This window comes from Myotis daubentonii, chromosome 10, assembly GCF_963259705.1.
Source record: "Myotis daubentonii chromosome 10, mMyoDau2.1, whole genome shotgun sequence".
Lineage (NCBI taxonomy): Eukaryota > Metazoa > Chordata > Mammalia > Chiroptera > Vespertilionidae > Myotis > Myotis daubentonii.
Genome location: NC_081849.1, coordinates 2,553,110 through 2,568,791, shown reverse-complemented (window position 1 = coordinate 2,568,791; position 15,682 = coordinate 2,553,110). Strand labels below are relative to the sequence as shown.

At 46.2% G+C, this 15,682-nt stretch overlaps 1 protein-coding gene across 8 annotated transcripts in view; it reads left to right on the top strand.

Annotated features, from left to right (window-relative positions):
• Positions 1-1,586: 1,586 nt before the first annotated feature.
• Positions 1,587-15,682, top strand: part of DYNC2I1 (dynein 2 intermediate chain 1) — a 68,819-nt gene continuing 54,723 nt past the window's right edge. For 5 of the 8 annotated variants that reach the window (XR_009454674.1, XM_059711299.1, XM_059711297.1 and 2 more), the window contains exons 1-2: positions 1,587-2,112; positions 8,861-8,952. Coding sequence is in view for 7 of the 8 variants with exons in the window: in XM_059711299.1 (XP_059567282.1) it covers positions 1,587-2,112; positions 8,861-8,952 (618 nt within the window). In the remaining variant the exon portion in view is untranslated. Of the gene's footprint in view, positions 2,113-5,567; positions 5,622-6,389; positions 6,784-8,860; positions 8,953-9,680; positions 9,711-15,682 lie in introns of those variants that run through there. The other 3 variants (XM_059711296.1, XM_059711298.1, XM_059711300.1) reach the window with 3 other exon arrangements.

Sequence of the window (15,682 nt, the reverse complement as noted above, 5' to 3'; positions counted from 1 at the left end):
GCACTCTACAGTCCCACGTCATCACATGAACTCAGTAAGGTATCCCCTGAATAAAGATAATATTACAAAATAAAATGTAATATTTGATTGGCAAGTGAGTTATTTAGAAAATAATTGTTTTAAGAAGTCTGAGGAAACATTGTTTTATCTTCATCTATAGGCATTTATTTTGCAAACACGGGGGAGATAGTGAGAAAGAGGAACTAGCATTTGCAAAGCCTGTGAATATGGTGCATTTGGGCGACTCTATAAGTTGTCCTGTTTGGTGATGAAAAAGATAGAGGCAGGGAGTGCCATGAGATTCATGTGCTAGATGACTGGCTGCAATGCAGGATGGATTGGTAGGGGCTAGAATGAAAAAATATTGACAAAGACATATTATCTTGACAAGAGTTAGCGATTGCACTTGGGAGGTGAGGGAGAAGGGTCATTCTTGCAGTATGGGTGTAGGTGGAAACAGTATCCACTGTTTTCTTGTTGACGGAAGGACACAGTAGTTAAGAGAATGATTCAGCTTCTGATCACCCACCACCCTAGCTGTGTGCCCTCGGGCAAGCAAATTAACCTTTCTGGTCCTCAGACTTCTCCTCTGAAAAGCTGCAACATGGCTAGCTCCTGCGGGATGCTAGGAGAATTAAATGAATTACTAAATGCCTCACTTGGAGCAGTCCCTGAATAAATCATAGCTATCACCAAGATTACCTTTCCTAACTTCCTTCTATGTTCTTTCTTAAGTGCGGATGAGTAGAAATGAAAAAGGTAGGAGTGGTATGTTAAAAACCAGAGTATAATTAAATACAAAAGGCTTAATGGATCTGTTACTTTGTCTAAGGCAAGGGACTGAGTAAATGGCCTTTGTATCTGGAACACATAGATGGGTCCATAAAACTGTAAACCGGTTCATACTAGTATATAACTAAAAAATACAATGTCTGAAAAATAAAATTTGTATCTATAGAAAAACCATATCAAAAGTACAGAAGTATTGCTTAACACATGATTTTCAAGTTTACTCTTTTGTAACATTTTTATTTATGGATTTTAGAGACAGAGGAAGGGAGATGAGAGAAACATCGATTTGTTGTCCTACTTCTTCATGCATTCATGGCTGCTTCTGGTGTGTGCCCTGGCGGGGGCTGAGCCCAAACTTCGAGGGTCTGCACCATGCTCTGCCCGCCACCTACCGGCCAGGGCAAGAACTGACTCGTGTGTGTGTGCGTGTGCGCGCGCGTGTGTGTGCGTGTATGTGTGTGCGTGTGCGTGTATGTGTGCGTGCGTGTGCGTGTATGTGTGTGTGCGTGCGTGTGTGTGTGCGTGCATGTGTGTGTGTGCGTGTGTGTGCGCGCGCGCGCGTGTGTGTGTAAACATTAAGTGTAATATTTTGTAAGCATCATTTGTATACTAAACAAATGGAAAATAGCGTTTGGAACAGCTGGGTGTGCGTCACATGGCCCCTCACAGGAGTGGGACCCGCCCCGCCCCGTCCCGCACGAGAGAATAAACCCGAGAGGCAGGCCACTCGCCTTCAGGATTCAGCTCTCACCTCTCGTGTCGCATGAAAAGTCATCCGTTCACTGCTTTTTCAAATGCATCGATTCCTGCCATTCTTACAAGTGTTTTATCAAATGACAACAAACGGAGAAACGGTCTGTAAAGTGCGAAGCCCTATCCAGATGAAAAGCCCTTTCCATCACCGACGGCAGATCAGCGAGGTCCGGCGTTCCCCAGCCCGGACACACCGCCTTTCCGGGAGCCAGGCCGGGGCCTCCGACGACGCAGGGGCCACCCGGCTCAGTGGAGCCGGTGACGCGGCAGCTGACCCGGCAGCCGAGCCTCCTTTTTCTCTTTTCGCCCCGCTCCTGCCGGCCCCGCAGCGGCGTCAGCCCCGCGTCCTCGGGCATCTGACCGGGCGCCACAAGCCGAGGCTGGCCCAGCCAGCGATCGCTCTGCGCTCTGCTGCTCGCGCCTCCCGGTGGCCCGGAGCCGGGTCGCGCATGCGCGCTGGGGAGGCCGCGGAGCAGGCCGGGCCAACGGTAGCTGGCGCTCTCGTCGCAGCGCGCTGGTTGCTAGGAGTCGGCGACGCCCCTGCGAGCGGCGATGGAGCCGGGGAAGGTGGGTGCGCACGGGCTCTGGGGAGTTCGCGGACCGTGGTTAGTTGGCCCAGGCTCCCCAGTGTCCAGGCACCCGGCGGCCCTGGGCTCGGGCCGGCCTCCCGTGACCGCTTAGCCTCGGGGACTCGGATGGGCCGGGGTCCGTGTGCGGTTGACCGCCTCCTTTTACCCAGCGCTTAACGTGCACAGACTCCCCGACCTCCGTCTTCTGTCCTTTTCCCTCTCGTTTTCTTAAGCTCTCCTGTAGCGTAAGGTTCCTGTGATTTGTTAGTAGGTTGATTTTTAAATCTGAAAACCAATCATGTTATATGATTACATGCGCAGGATTCACTGCAGACCTACGTGTGATTGGGCCGAGAATGTCATTGTTGTTGACATTTCATGATCACTTTCAAAAGGAAAGCTCTCCTTTACCTTCACTTCGGGGATCTCTCTCCCCCCCCCTTTTTTTCCCCTCCATCCTCTCTCTCTCTAGAACTCTGATTCAGTCTCTCGTTAAGTGTTGGACTGGCGGCTTGTATTTCCCATCTCATTGCCTTTTTAAAAATATAGATATATTAGGGGGATTTCTCCAACTTTATCGTTAGCTTTATCAAATGTTTTAGTTTGTTACATTTAATATTAAGAATTCTTGTTCTCATATTGCTTCTTTTGTAGCATGTTTTAATTTGTGCTTAAAAGATTTTTAATATCTTCCAGAGGATATAACTCTTATGCCTTTACAAAAATGAAATAAATACTTCTGTTCATTTTCTTGGGTCATTTTCTCTATTTGTTTGTCTTGATTCTTCTCTCTCTCTTTTTAAAATCCCCGCTAAGGATATGCTTTTTTTTTTTTTAATTAAATCTTTATTGTTCAGATTATTACATTTGTTCCTTTCCCCCCCCCCCATAACTCCCCTCCTCCCAGTTCCCGCCCCACCCTCCGCCCTCACTCCCCACCCACTGTCCTCATCCATAGGTGCACGATTTTTGTCCAGTCTCTTCCCACATCTCCCACACCCCTTTCCCCCCCAAGAATAGTCAGTCCATTCCCTTTCTATGTCCCTGATTCTATTATAATCAACAGTTCATTCTGTTCATCAGATTATTTATTCACTTGATTCTTAGATTCACTTGTTGATAGATGCATATTTGTTGTTCATAATGTGTATCTTTACCTTTTTCTTCCTCTTCCTCTTCTTAAAGGATACCTTTCAGCATTTCATATAATCCTGGTTTGGTGGTGATGAACTCCTTTAGCTTTTCCTTATCTGTGAAGCTCTTTATCTGACCTTCAATTCTGAATGATAGCTTTGCTGGATAAAGTAATCTTGGTTGTAGGTTCTTGGTATTCATCACTTTGAATATTTCTTGCCACTCCCTTCTGGCCTGCAAAGTTTCTGTTGAGAAATCAGCTGACAGTCGTATGGGTATTCCCTTGTAGGTAACTGAGTTTCTTTCTCTTGCTGTTTTTAAGATTCTCTCTTTATCTTTTGCTCTTGGCATTTTAATTATGATGTGTCTTGGTGTGGTCCTCTTTGGATTCCTTTTGTTTGGGGTTCTCCGCGCTTCTTGGACCTGTAAGTCCATTTCTTTCACCAGGTGGGGGAAGTTTTCTGTCATTATTTCTTCAAATAGGTTTTCAATATCTTGGTCTCTCTCATCTTCTGGCACCCCTATAATTCTGATGTTGGTACGCTTGAAGCTGTCCCAGAGGCTCCTTACACTATCCTCACATTTTTGGATTCTTTTTTTATTTTGCTTTTCCGGTTGGATGTTTTTTGCTTCCTCGCATTTCAAATCATTGACTTGATTCTTGCGCTCCTCTGGTCTGCTGTCGGGCGTCTGTATAATATTCGTTATTTCAGTCCGTGTGTGCTTAATTTCTAGTTGGTTCCCCAATATAAGATCGAGGGTCTTATTAGTTTTCGTGTAGATCTCATTAAGTTTATCGGCAGCTTCTAAACAGTTCTTGAGAGACCTTAAAAGTGTGGTTCTGAACTCTATTTCTTCCATTGACAATTTTGTCCTGTTTCTTTGTCTCTGCATTTTGTTATGCTTCCTTGGTGCACCCCCTAGTGGTCTTTGTTCGCAGTCTTATAGATAAATCTTGATTGTTGTAGCTAATACCAGGGAGGGTTTGACCTCCAGGCCAAGTGGCTATGAGAATCAGCTGTGTCAGCGGTGAGAGAACTTCTGTCCTCTAGGGAGGTGCTAATCTAGCCTTTGCCTGAGGCTATCCGGCAAATGCCTCTGTGCAGGGCTTGGGCGGGGCGGGTCGCACAGGATCAACAGGGTGGGCCGGAGAGAGCAGTTATGGCGGCTCTCAGTCCTGTCCCCAGGGGCTCTGCCTCTCCGAGTCCCAGCACCCGCTGCAAAGCTGGGAGAGAAAGCTGCACTCGCTCTGACCGAAGCCAGACAGTCCCGCTTCTCCCGTTTGAGTCTGGGTCCCTAAAGACTCGCCCGTATCTGGAGCTCAGAGTCTGCGACTCCCTCCCGATTGAAAACAACAACCGCGCCCTCCGCCGCCAGCCCGCTCCGCGCACTCCGCACCTCAGAATTTGACTTCAGCACTGCGCCTCCTCTGAGTGTCCGTATGCGTTTCTCTTTCCTCCTAGTTGTAGGACTTCCACTCAGCCAGCGTTCCTGGGGTTCTGGGTGATGTCCGTTCCGTGTTTTAGTTTCACTTTTGAAGTAGTTGTTCAAAGCAGCAAACTCCGGCGTTAACCTATGCCGCCATCTTGGTTCTCAACGGCCTTTTCCTCAAGCCTCACACCCACTTCCAAAGCTCCAAGGGCGCTACGAGCGTGCGGAGCCCAGTCCCTGGATTATAATTTAGGTTGTCAAGGATATGCTTTTATTGAATTTAGAGAGAGAGGAAGGGAGAGAGAGAGAACATCAATGAAAAACATCGATAGGTTGCCATGCCAGGGCCAGGGAGGAAACCCGCAGCCTGGGTATGTGCCCTGATGGGGAATCGAACCCAAAACCTGTTGGTGTACAGGACAATAGTCTCACCAACTGAGCCACCCAGCCAGGGTGATTCTTCTCTTTCTGATGTTGGTTTTTCTTAAATGCCTGCCTGGCCCTTCATATTTATGAATGAAGCGCCAGCCTCCTTAAAGTAAGCTTTCTGAGTGTTGGGACTGCGCTGACAGGCCGCAGAGGGGCCTGGAAAGGGGAGGACTGTGTTGCTTATGCTTAGGCGGAGCCTTGAGGCAGAATGGACATTTATGTTGTGAAGTCGCCAAAGAAACACATTCCGTAATAATTTATAGGTAATTTTAGACTAGTGAATGCTTTTTAAAAATCTGTATATCTGTTACTATTTATTCTGGTCGATAGACAGTAAATTCTTGGTATTCAGGACTAATTGCCATTGACTAGAATGGCCATATGAAAAGCAGCTTACTAGAGCTTGCCAAATGATTATTTTAAACTTGGAAAATTCCAACTTTATACTTTTCTTTTTAGAGAAGAACCAAAGATGAAACATGGACCGCAGATGACCTCCGAAAACACCTTTGGGTAAATGTATTTCAAAGATTTGAGCTGGGGTCTGATTGGCCAGTTTCTCCTGCTTCTCAGCCCTACACAACTTTGCTCCCACGTGGCTCATTTCAGGGTGTTCTCAACTCATGTGGTTAGTAGCTCTGGGTCTGTGGTGGGAAAGGGTTTCCTAGCCCAGCCTGCATGTCACCAACTCTGGCTTCTTTCATGGTTCAGAGCCTAGGCTGTGTGTGTACAGTGTGGTGTGTGCATTGTGCGTGTGTGTGTGTGTACATACGTGGAGAGAGGCTTGGGGATTGAGAGAGGTCCCCTGAGAGTTTTATAAGGAAGGTCCTTGCTCTTGAATAGGACCCGGATGGGCCTAGTCTCAGAGGCTGGGACACAGCTTCAGTACCTTGTTCTCTATATGTTTTTTTCTTTATGAAAATCTAAACTGAAAGAAGCTGTGAGTTCTCAAGGCTCACCTCAGGGCTTCCACAAGCCATTCCTGTGTGCCATTTAGTCATTGATTTGCATATTTATTCTGCTATTTTTTTCCCTTCAGCATCCTGTTTCTTTCTTTCTAATCTGGGCAGTGTTTTAGATTTGACTTGACAACACATGGGAATATGTCTCCCAGGTGGGCGCTGGCCTGCAGCCATAGAAATGCTCGGTGTGACACCTCTGTGGCTGTGGGGGCTTCTCCTGCCCTTCCTGCTGGCGGGAGAGCAGGACACAGTGGCAGCTGGTGGTTTGGAGGCTGTCACGCTCAGAAAACCCTTCCTTTTTCTTGCTTTGGCTGCACAGTCGACACTTCCTAGAGAAGATAAGAAACACAAGGAGAAGAAGCTACATAAGGACTTGGAAACGGATGCCCCAGAGTCCAAGGAGCAGAAGCCCAGGGACCCAGACCGGGATGCCAAGCGCAGGGAGAGGGTGGCAGACAGAGACCGCCATGGCTCCAGGGAGCATCCTCGTGGGGACAGAGACAAGGAGAAGCCACGGGAGAGGAGAAGGGACGCCCGGGACCTGGACAGAGAGAAGCTGAGGGACAAGGCCCGAGAGCATGACACAGAGAAGCACCAGAGCCGAGGCAAAGACCGCGAGCGGGGCCGGGAGCGTGAGGGAGAGCGCCGGGTGCGGAGGGAGGAGCCCACGCCTGCGGCCAGGCACCACTGGCCTGAGCACAGGATGCGGTCAGGTGCGTGTCTGGGCTGTGGCCGTCCCGGGGCCAGGCATGTGGGCGAGCCCCTCTGCGGGGCTCACTCCCCACGTCGGCCTCGCCCTGGCTTTGCGTTCGGTTGTGCCCCTGCTGAGCTGTGTGCTTTGCAAGATGGTTGCCTTTTGGGTATTTTATTTTATTTTTTTTTTTTAACTTTTTTTTTTTATTGCTTAAAGTATTACAAAGGGTATTACATATGTATCCATTTTATCCCCCCGCCCTAGACAGTCCCCTAGCCTCCCCTATCACCCAGTGTCTTATGTCCATTGGTTATGCTTATATGCATGCATACAAGTCCTTTAGTTGATCTCTTACCCCACTACCTCCTGCCCCCCAACCCTCCCCGGCCTTCCCGCTGCAGTTTGACAATCTGTTTGAGGCAGCTCTGCCTCTGTATCTATTACTGTTCAAAAGTTTATAATGGTCTCTATTGTCCATGCATGAGTGAGATCATGCAGTATGGAGTTTCCTTAAAAAACTGAAAATGGAACTCCCATTTGACCCTGTGATCCCACTTCTAGGAATATATCCCAAGAAACCAGAAACACCAATCAGAAAGGATATATGCACCCCTATGTTCATAGCAGCACAATTCACCATAGCTAAGATCTGGAAACAGCCTAAGTGCCCATCAGTAGATGAATGGATTAGAAAACTGTGGTACATCTACACGATGGAATACTATGCTGCTGTAAAAAGGAAGGAACTCTTACCATTTGCAACTTCATGGATGGAACTGGAGAGCATTATGCTAAGTGAAATAAGCCAGCCTTTTGGGTATTTTAGAACTCATTTCAGTGAATGAAAGGAGTAACGATTTTCTCATGTGCTAGAGTTTTACTATTGAAACATTCCCGATTAATTATCTTCGTAAATCTCAATCCACATTGTAGATAAACAAACATTATGTTCTTTGGTAAAGGAATTTCTCAGAAGTATCAGTTTTATTTTAAGCAATATTTAACAGTTTGTCCGAATGTTTAATTTTGTCCTCATCTTTGAAAATGTTGATTCTCTTCATTTTAAGCCTAATGAGTTTTGTCTTGGCAGATTCAAAAGTGAAAGTCTAGTTTTTCACTATTGGAGGGAGCCGTGGGTACTGTCACTGGGTGTGTGGGGCTCTGCCAGTCTCTTTGGCCTCTCACAGGGGGGGGGGGGCAGTGACCGGCTGTAGGTGGCGCCCTCCTCCACTCGTCCAGAGGTCGCATTGACTCTTGCAGCTGAGCACTTGGCGGGAATGTCCGCCCAGCGGGTGTTTTTCTGGACGCTGTGGGCGACACAGGGCTGGAAGGTGCGTGCGCTGGGCCGGTGCCGCTGAGTTCCAGCAGCGAGGCTGCACCTGCCAGGCTGCCTCCTTAGCAGGTGCCACTGTCATCTCCTTTATTCCATTTTTGTATGTGACTTTTTAATTTTTTTTTTTAATTTTTAATTTATCTTTATTGTTGAAAGTATTACAGCCGTCCCCCTTTCTTCCCCATTGACCGCTTGTAGCCCACCCCACCCCTCACTCCAGGCCTTCCCCGCACTCTTGTCTGTGTCCAGGGGTTATGCACATGTGCATGCAAGGTCTTTGGTTAATCTCTTCCTAGCCACCCATCCACCCCTGTTGTCTCTCTGAGATTCATTTTTAGTTTAGATTCCAGGACTTTCCATTCTTGAGATTGTAGAATGTGGTCTAATAGAAGAATATGTTTTCATGTGTTAATACATAATTTTGTAATGCAGTATTTACAAAGACTGCAGCAAGATGTCTGAAGTTTGGGAATGTTAAAAGTATGTTTTCATGCCCTCGCCAGTTTGGCTCAGTGGCTAGAGCGTCGGCCTGTGGATTGAAGGGTTCTGGGTTTGATTCCAGTCAAGGGCACGTACCTCGGTTGCAGGCTCAATCCATGGCCCTGGTTGGGACGCATGCGGGAGGCAACCAATCGACATTGATGTTCCTCTCTCTGTCTCTCCCTCTCGATTCCACTCTCTCTAAAAAAATCAATGGAAAAATGTCCTCTGGTGAAGATTAACAACAAAAAACAAACAATAAAAGTATGTTTTCTTTTTATAGTAAGTAAAGTAAGAACTGACGAGAATGAGAGGAGAGATGAGAACTCTGAAAGAGGAGATGAAGAGAGAGAACGAAGATACCGAGAAAGGAAGGTATGCATACCAGGCCCCAAACACTGCAAATCAATGACATGTTAGTGTTAGAGGCTTTGGGGAAATTTTGTAACATAGACTTTGAGGCTTGGGAAGACACCCAGGGGGTAAGTTCTGCATTAAGTCATAATTATGTCCTTATGATCATTTCTGGAAGCGAACTTGCTAGATCGGGGTAAATGTAGACGCCCCCATTTGCCTTACATAAAGGCTTTAGTTACTTATGTCCTCAGGGTCCTGTCCCTGTGTCCTTAGCAGATGTGTCCCAGGCGGTGTCCTGACTCAGGAGGACAGGCGCGTGGCATTTGTACTCCTGTGGCAGGTGTGTCCTGCAAGCTGATGTCTGATACCTGTGGCAAACCCACCTGCTGCATTTGTTCCCTTTCTAGTGGAGTCCTTTTTAAAAAAAAAAAATGCTTTATTTTTGAGAGTATTACATATGTCCTCTTTTCCCCCCATAGATCCCCTCCAGCCCATCCCAGGCCCTCACTGCCCCATTGTCTGTGTCCATGGGCCATGCATATATGCATACAATGTCCTTGGTTGATTACCTCCCACCCACCCACCCTCCCAGACTTTCCCTCAAAGACTCTGCACTCTGTTCCATGCTTCCATGTCTCTGGATCCACTCCGTTCATCAGATTATTTTGTTACTTAGATTCCACATATGAGTGAGATCATGTGACATTTGTCTTTCTCTGACTGACTTACTTCACTTAGCATGATACTCTCCAGGTCCCTCCATGCTGTCTCACAGGGTAAGAGATTCTTCTATTTTACTGCTGCATAGTGTTCCATGGTGTAAATGTACCACAGCCTTTTTATCCACTCATCTACTGATGGGCACTTGGGCTGTTTCCAGATCTTAGCTATTGTAAATTATGCTGCTACTAGAGGCCCAGTGCACAAAATTTGTGCATGGGGGAGGGGTCCCTCAGCCTGGCCTGCACCCTCTCCAATCCGGGCACCCTAGGGGGATGTCTGACTGCCGGTTTAGACCGCTGGCTCCTAACCACTCACCTGCCTGCCTGCCTACCTGATTATCCCCTAACCCCTCTGCCTGCCTAATCGCCCCTAACCGCCCTCTCCTATGGCCCGATCGCCCCTAACCGCTCTCCCCTGCCGGCCTGATCACACCTAATTGCCCTCCCCTGCTGGTCTGACCGCCCCTAACTGCTCCCCTGCTGGCCTGATCGCCCCTAACTGCCTCTGCCTTGGCCCCCGCCACCATGGCTTTGTCCGGAAGGAGGACTGACAACCAGAAGATGTCTGGTCAACCCGGTCTAATTAATATGTTACCCTTTCATTAGTATAGATGAACATAGGGGTGCATATATTCTTTCTGATTGGTGTTTCGGGTTTCTTATGATATATTCCTGGAAGTGGAATCACTGGGTCAAATGGAAGTTCCATCTTTAATTTTTTGAGGAAACTCCATACTGTTTTCCATAATGGCTTCAGCAGTCTGCATTCCCACCAGCAGTGCACTAGGGTTTCCTTCTCACCACATCCTTGCCAGCACTTATCATTTGTTGATTTGTTGATGGTAGCCATTCTGACAGGTGTGAGGTGATACCTCATTGTGGTTTTAATTTGCATCTCTCTGATGATCAGTGACTTTGAGCATTTTTCATATGTCTCTTGGCCTTCTGTATGTCCTCCTTGGAGAAGTGTCTATTAGGTCCTTTGCCCATTTTTTCATTGGGTTGTTTGTCTTCCTTCTGTTAAGTTGTATGACTTTCTTATATATTTTGGATATTAACTCTTATCAGATGTATCATTGACAAATGTGTTCTCCCATGCAGTGGGCTTTATTGTTGTTTTGTTGACAGTTTCTTTTGCTGGCAGAAGCTTTCTATTTTGATGTAGTCCCATTTGTTTATTTTATCCTCAGTTTCCTTTGCCCCAGGAGATGTATCCATAAAAATACTGCTATGAGAGCTGTCTGAGATTTTGTTGCCTATTATTTCTTCTAGGGTTTTTATGGCTTCATGACTTACATTTAAGTCTTTTATTAATTTTGAGCTTATTCTTATGTATGGTATAAGATGGTGTCTAGTTTCATTTTTTTGCCAGTATCTGCCCAATTTTCCCAACACCATTTATTGAAGAGACTGCCTTGACTCCATTGTATGCTCTTGCCTCCTTAGTCAAATATTAATTGAGCATATTGGCTTGGGTCAATTTCTGGGGTCTCTCTTCTATTCCAACCTATATAATAAAAGTACAGTATGCAAATTGTCCCCCTGACCAGAAGTTTTTTTGGGAGTTTGGTGACCAGGGGGTGGGGCCGGCCGGGGGAAGAGAGGTTGTACCCGATGGTAGCTGGCAGCTGCTAGGGACCCTACCAGTGCACAAATTTCATGCACTGGGCCTCTATTTGATCTATATGCCTGTTCTTGTGCTAGTACCAGGCTGTTATGATTAAGGTGGCTTTGTAGTTTAACTTGAAATTTGGTATTGTGATTCCTCCAACTTTGTCCTTCTTTCTCAAAATTGCTACAGCTATTTGGGATCTGTTTTGGCTTCCTATAAAGTTTTGGAGTATTTGTTCTAAATCTGTGCAATATGCTGTTGGTATTTTAATGGGGATGGCATTAAATCTGTGGATTGCCTTGGGTAGTATGGCATCTTAATGATGTTGATTTTACCAATCCATGAACACAGTATATTCTTCCACTTGTTTATATCTTTTTCTTTCTCTTTTTTCAACCTCTTACAGTTTTCTGAATACAGATCTTTTGGCTCTTTGATTAAGTTTATGCCTATGTATTTAATTTTTTTTGTTGCAATGGTAAATGGGGTTGCTTATTTACTTTCTATTTCTGAGAATTCATATCGCCTATCTATAAAAGGCTAATATGCAAAGTGTTCCCTCAGGAGTTTGACTGGGAGACCGGGAGTTCAATCACTCGCTTGACGTATGCTGACCATGGGTGGGGTGTGGAATGAAGGAAGGCCCCAGCTGGCAGCTAGAAGGCCCCAATTGGCCCTGATCGCCTGCCAGGCCTAGGGATCCTATCTGTGCACAAACTTCATGCACTGGGCCTCTAGTTGGTGTATAAAAATGCCATCGATTTTTGGGTGTTGCTTTTGTATCCTGCTACATTGCCAAATTCATGTATTAAATTTAGTAGTTTTTTGGTGGAGTCTTTAGGTTTTCTATGTATTCATGTCATTTGTGAATAATGACAGTTTCACTTTCTCCTTTCCCATTTGGATGCCTTTTATTTCTTATCTCATCACTGTGGCTAGGACTTCCATACTATGTTGAATAAGAGTGGACATCCCTTTCTTATTCCTGTTCTTAGGGGAAATGGTTTTAGTTTTGGCCCACTGAGTATGATGTTGGCTGTAGTATTATCATATATGGCCTTTATCATGTTGAGATATGCTCCCTCTATTCTGACTTGCTGAGAGTTTTTATAAAAAATGGGTGTTGGATTTTGTCAGATGCTTTTTCTGCATCTATTAATGTGATCATGTGATTTTTGCCTTTCAATTTCTTTATTGATTTGTGACTGTTGTACCAGCCTTGCATCCCTGGATTAAATCCCACTTGGTCATGGTCTTTTTAATGTATGGCTGGATCCAATTTGCTAATATTTTGTTGAGGATTTTAGCATCTATGTTCATTAAGAATATTGGCCTGTAATTCTCTTTCTTTGTAGTATCTTTATCTGGTTTTGGAATTAGGATAATGCTGGCCTCATAAAAAGAGTTTGGAAGTGTTCCTTCTTCTTGGATTTTTTTGGAAGTTTGAGGAGTATAGTGTTAGTTCTTCTTTGAATGTTTGGTAAAACTCCCCTGTGAAGCTGTCTGGACCTGGGCTTTTATTTGCTGGGATTTTTTTGATTACTGCTTCTATTTCATCAGTTGTTATTGGACTAATCAGGTTTTCTGATTCTTCCTGATTCAGTTTTGGGAGATTGTATTTTTCTAATAATTTGTCCATTTCATCCACATTGTCCAGCTCGTTGGCATATAGCTGTTCATAGTATTTTCTTACAATCCTTTGTATTTCTGTGGTGTCAGTGGTTACTTCTCTGCTTTCGTTTCTGATTTTATTTATTTGGGTCCTCTCTCTTTGTTTCTAGATGAGTTTGGCTAACAGTTCATCAATTTTGTTTATCTTTTCAAAGAACCAGTTCTTGGTTTCATTGATTTTTTTATTTGTGTTTTTTTTTTACTCTTCATATTATTTATTTCTGCTCTAATCTTTATTATTTCCTTCCTTCTACTTACTCTGGGCTTTTCTTATTGTTCTCTTTCTAGTTCTTTAAGATGTAGGGCTAAATAGTTCATTGTTGATTTTTCGTGTTTTTTAAGGTAGGCCTGTAGTGCTATGAACTTCCCTCTCAGGACTGCTTTCACTGTGTCCCAGAGATTTTGGGTTGTTGTGTGCTCATTTTCATTGGTTTTTAGGAAGTTTTTTTAATTTCTTTTTTGATCTTGTTGGTAACCCATTCATCCTAATAAAAGACAAATAGGGTAATTAACCGTACCTCCAATACACTTCCCATTGGCTAATCAGGACGATATGCAAGTTAACTGCCAACCAAGATGGCGGTTAACCGCCAACCAAGATGGTGGCTAATTTGCATACTGCAGGCAGGGCGGGACAGCGCCATCCTGCCTGCCCCATTGCCATCCGGGCCTGCTATCTGCAACCCCAGCGGCAGGCAGCCCGTATGGGACCCGACCCAGGGCTGGCGGGCGGGACCACAGCGATCCACCACTGGCCACGCCCACAAACGGCCCTCCCGCGGGGATCCAAGGCTGGCAGGTGCTAATGCACCGATCTGCCACTGACCACGCCCTCCCGTGGGGATCCCGGGCTGGTGGGTGCTAAGCACAGATCCGCCACTGGCCACACCTACAAACGGCCCTCCCGCAGGGATCCGAGGCTGGCAGGTGCTAATGTACCGATCTGCCAACACGCACACCTGGGCCGCCTTTGCCCTGCGTGAACTATGCAGCTGGGAGAGGGGAGTTGGGCCGCTGAGAGCAGGGCGGGAACTTCCCGGGGTTTGTGTCAGGCAGCCCAGAGTGGAGTGCGAACTATCCCGACCGGTAGCTGCTTGCTCATTCACTTACTCGCTCATTCATTCACTCACTCACTCACTCATTATTCACTCACTCAGCAAACCCTCTCAGGTCCCTGGCACCAGGCCAAGCACTGAAGGTGAAGCAGGAAAAGACAGAGCTATGTCCTCAAGATGTTAGTAATTCAGTAGGGCAAAGCAGGCACATGAACGAGGCAGTTGTATGCACAGATGCAGTGTACTGGGTTCGGTGAGGGCTGTAACTAACACCTGTCAGGGCCAGCCTGACAGGTTGAGCCGGGCTGAGGTAGGGAGGTGGGAAATGAGAAAAGAAAGAAAGACAGGAAAGCGGGGTCGGGAGGACTCCAGTTCTTGAGGAACTGAAGCAACTTTATTAGCTATACAATCCTATTTATACACAACACACTGAATAGGAGGTCTGTCAAGAGGAATGTATTCTTTGTTCCTCTTAATCTCTAAGGGACGGACAGAACAGAAAGACAAGTTCTCAGTACAGCATATCTCAGTAAATAGTTACAGACTTCTTGGTAAGCCGTGAAAGGCTGTTCTCATTCTACAAAGGTTGCTCTCATTCTACTGATAACCGCCATCCAAACAAGTCTGGGGAAACTGTGGGTAAGGGTCCCAGCCTTGCTAGCCCCTTCAGGTGCAAGGACCTTGCCAGCTTACATCTGGCCCCCAACAAACACCGACTTTGTTCTCTTGATAAAATGGGGCCTCGGGAGCCAGGCCGCCCCAAGCCTGTAGGCCTGTGCCTAGGCCAGGAGTGGCCGGGGTCCCGGAACATGACAGAGGGTGCAGGTCAGGCTGAGGGGTCTGGCCCCACCCCTCACCCTCACCCCCGAGTGCACAAATTTTTGTGCACTGGGCTACTAGTTGTTTAATAACATGCTATTTAGCCTCCATCTGTTTGAATGTTTTTGGGTGTTTTTATTGTAGGTGATTTCTAATTTCATTTCACTGTGATCTGAGAAGATGCTTGATAATGTTATGCCCAGATTTCAAGATCCCCCAAGACAGACCACTAGGGAGCCGAGTCCGATGCAAAAGCATAGAGTCATTTATTCAAGCCCGGGACTTGGTCCCCCCCCTGCCTCCATTACTGGATGCAAGAGAGAGCCCCGAGCCCCAAGGGAACAAAGAATTTATAGGGCTTGGGGTCGGGGGTGGGTGCACACTCTGACCACTGATTTGGCTGATTCTGGTTGGTTGAGTGAGGGCCGGGGGCTAGTGACGCAAGGGCAGGGTGCAGCTAGGGTCTGGTTACACAAAGACGGGGGGTGGCTAGCATACTCTTGGCCTTGGGCTAGTTTCCCCCGCTTTCCCATTGGCTGAGATAAGGGCAGGCTGAGTAACTGGGAGAGGAGTTAGAGACATAGCTATCAGGTCCATTCTGTCCTTCAATATGATTTCAATCTTCTTGAACTTGTAGAGACTTGTTTTGTGCTCCAACTTGTGGTCTATCTTTGGTAATGATCCATGTGCACTTGAAAAGAATGTATATCCTCCAGCTTTGGGGTGAAATATTCTATAAATGTCATTTAAATACATCTAATCCAGTGTGTCCTTTAGAGTCACTGTTTCATGGATAGGTTTTTTTTTTTTTTTGGTCTGGAAGATCTATCCAGTGAAGTCAGTGGGGTGTTAAAGTCCTCTACTATGAC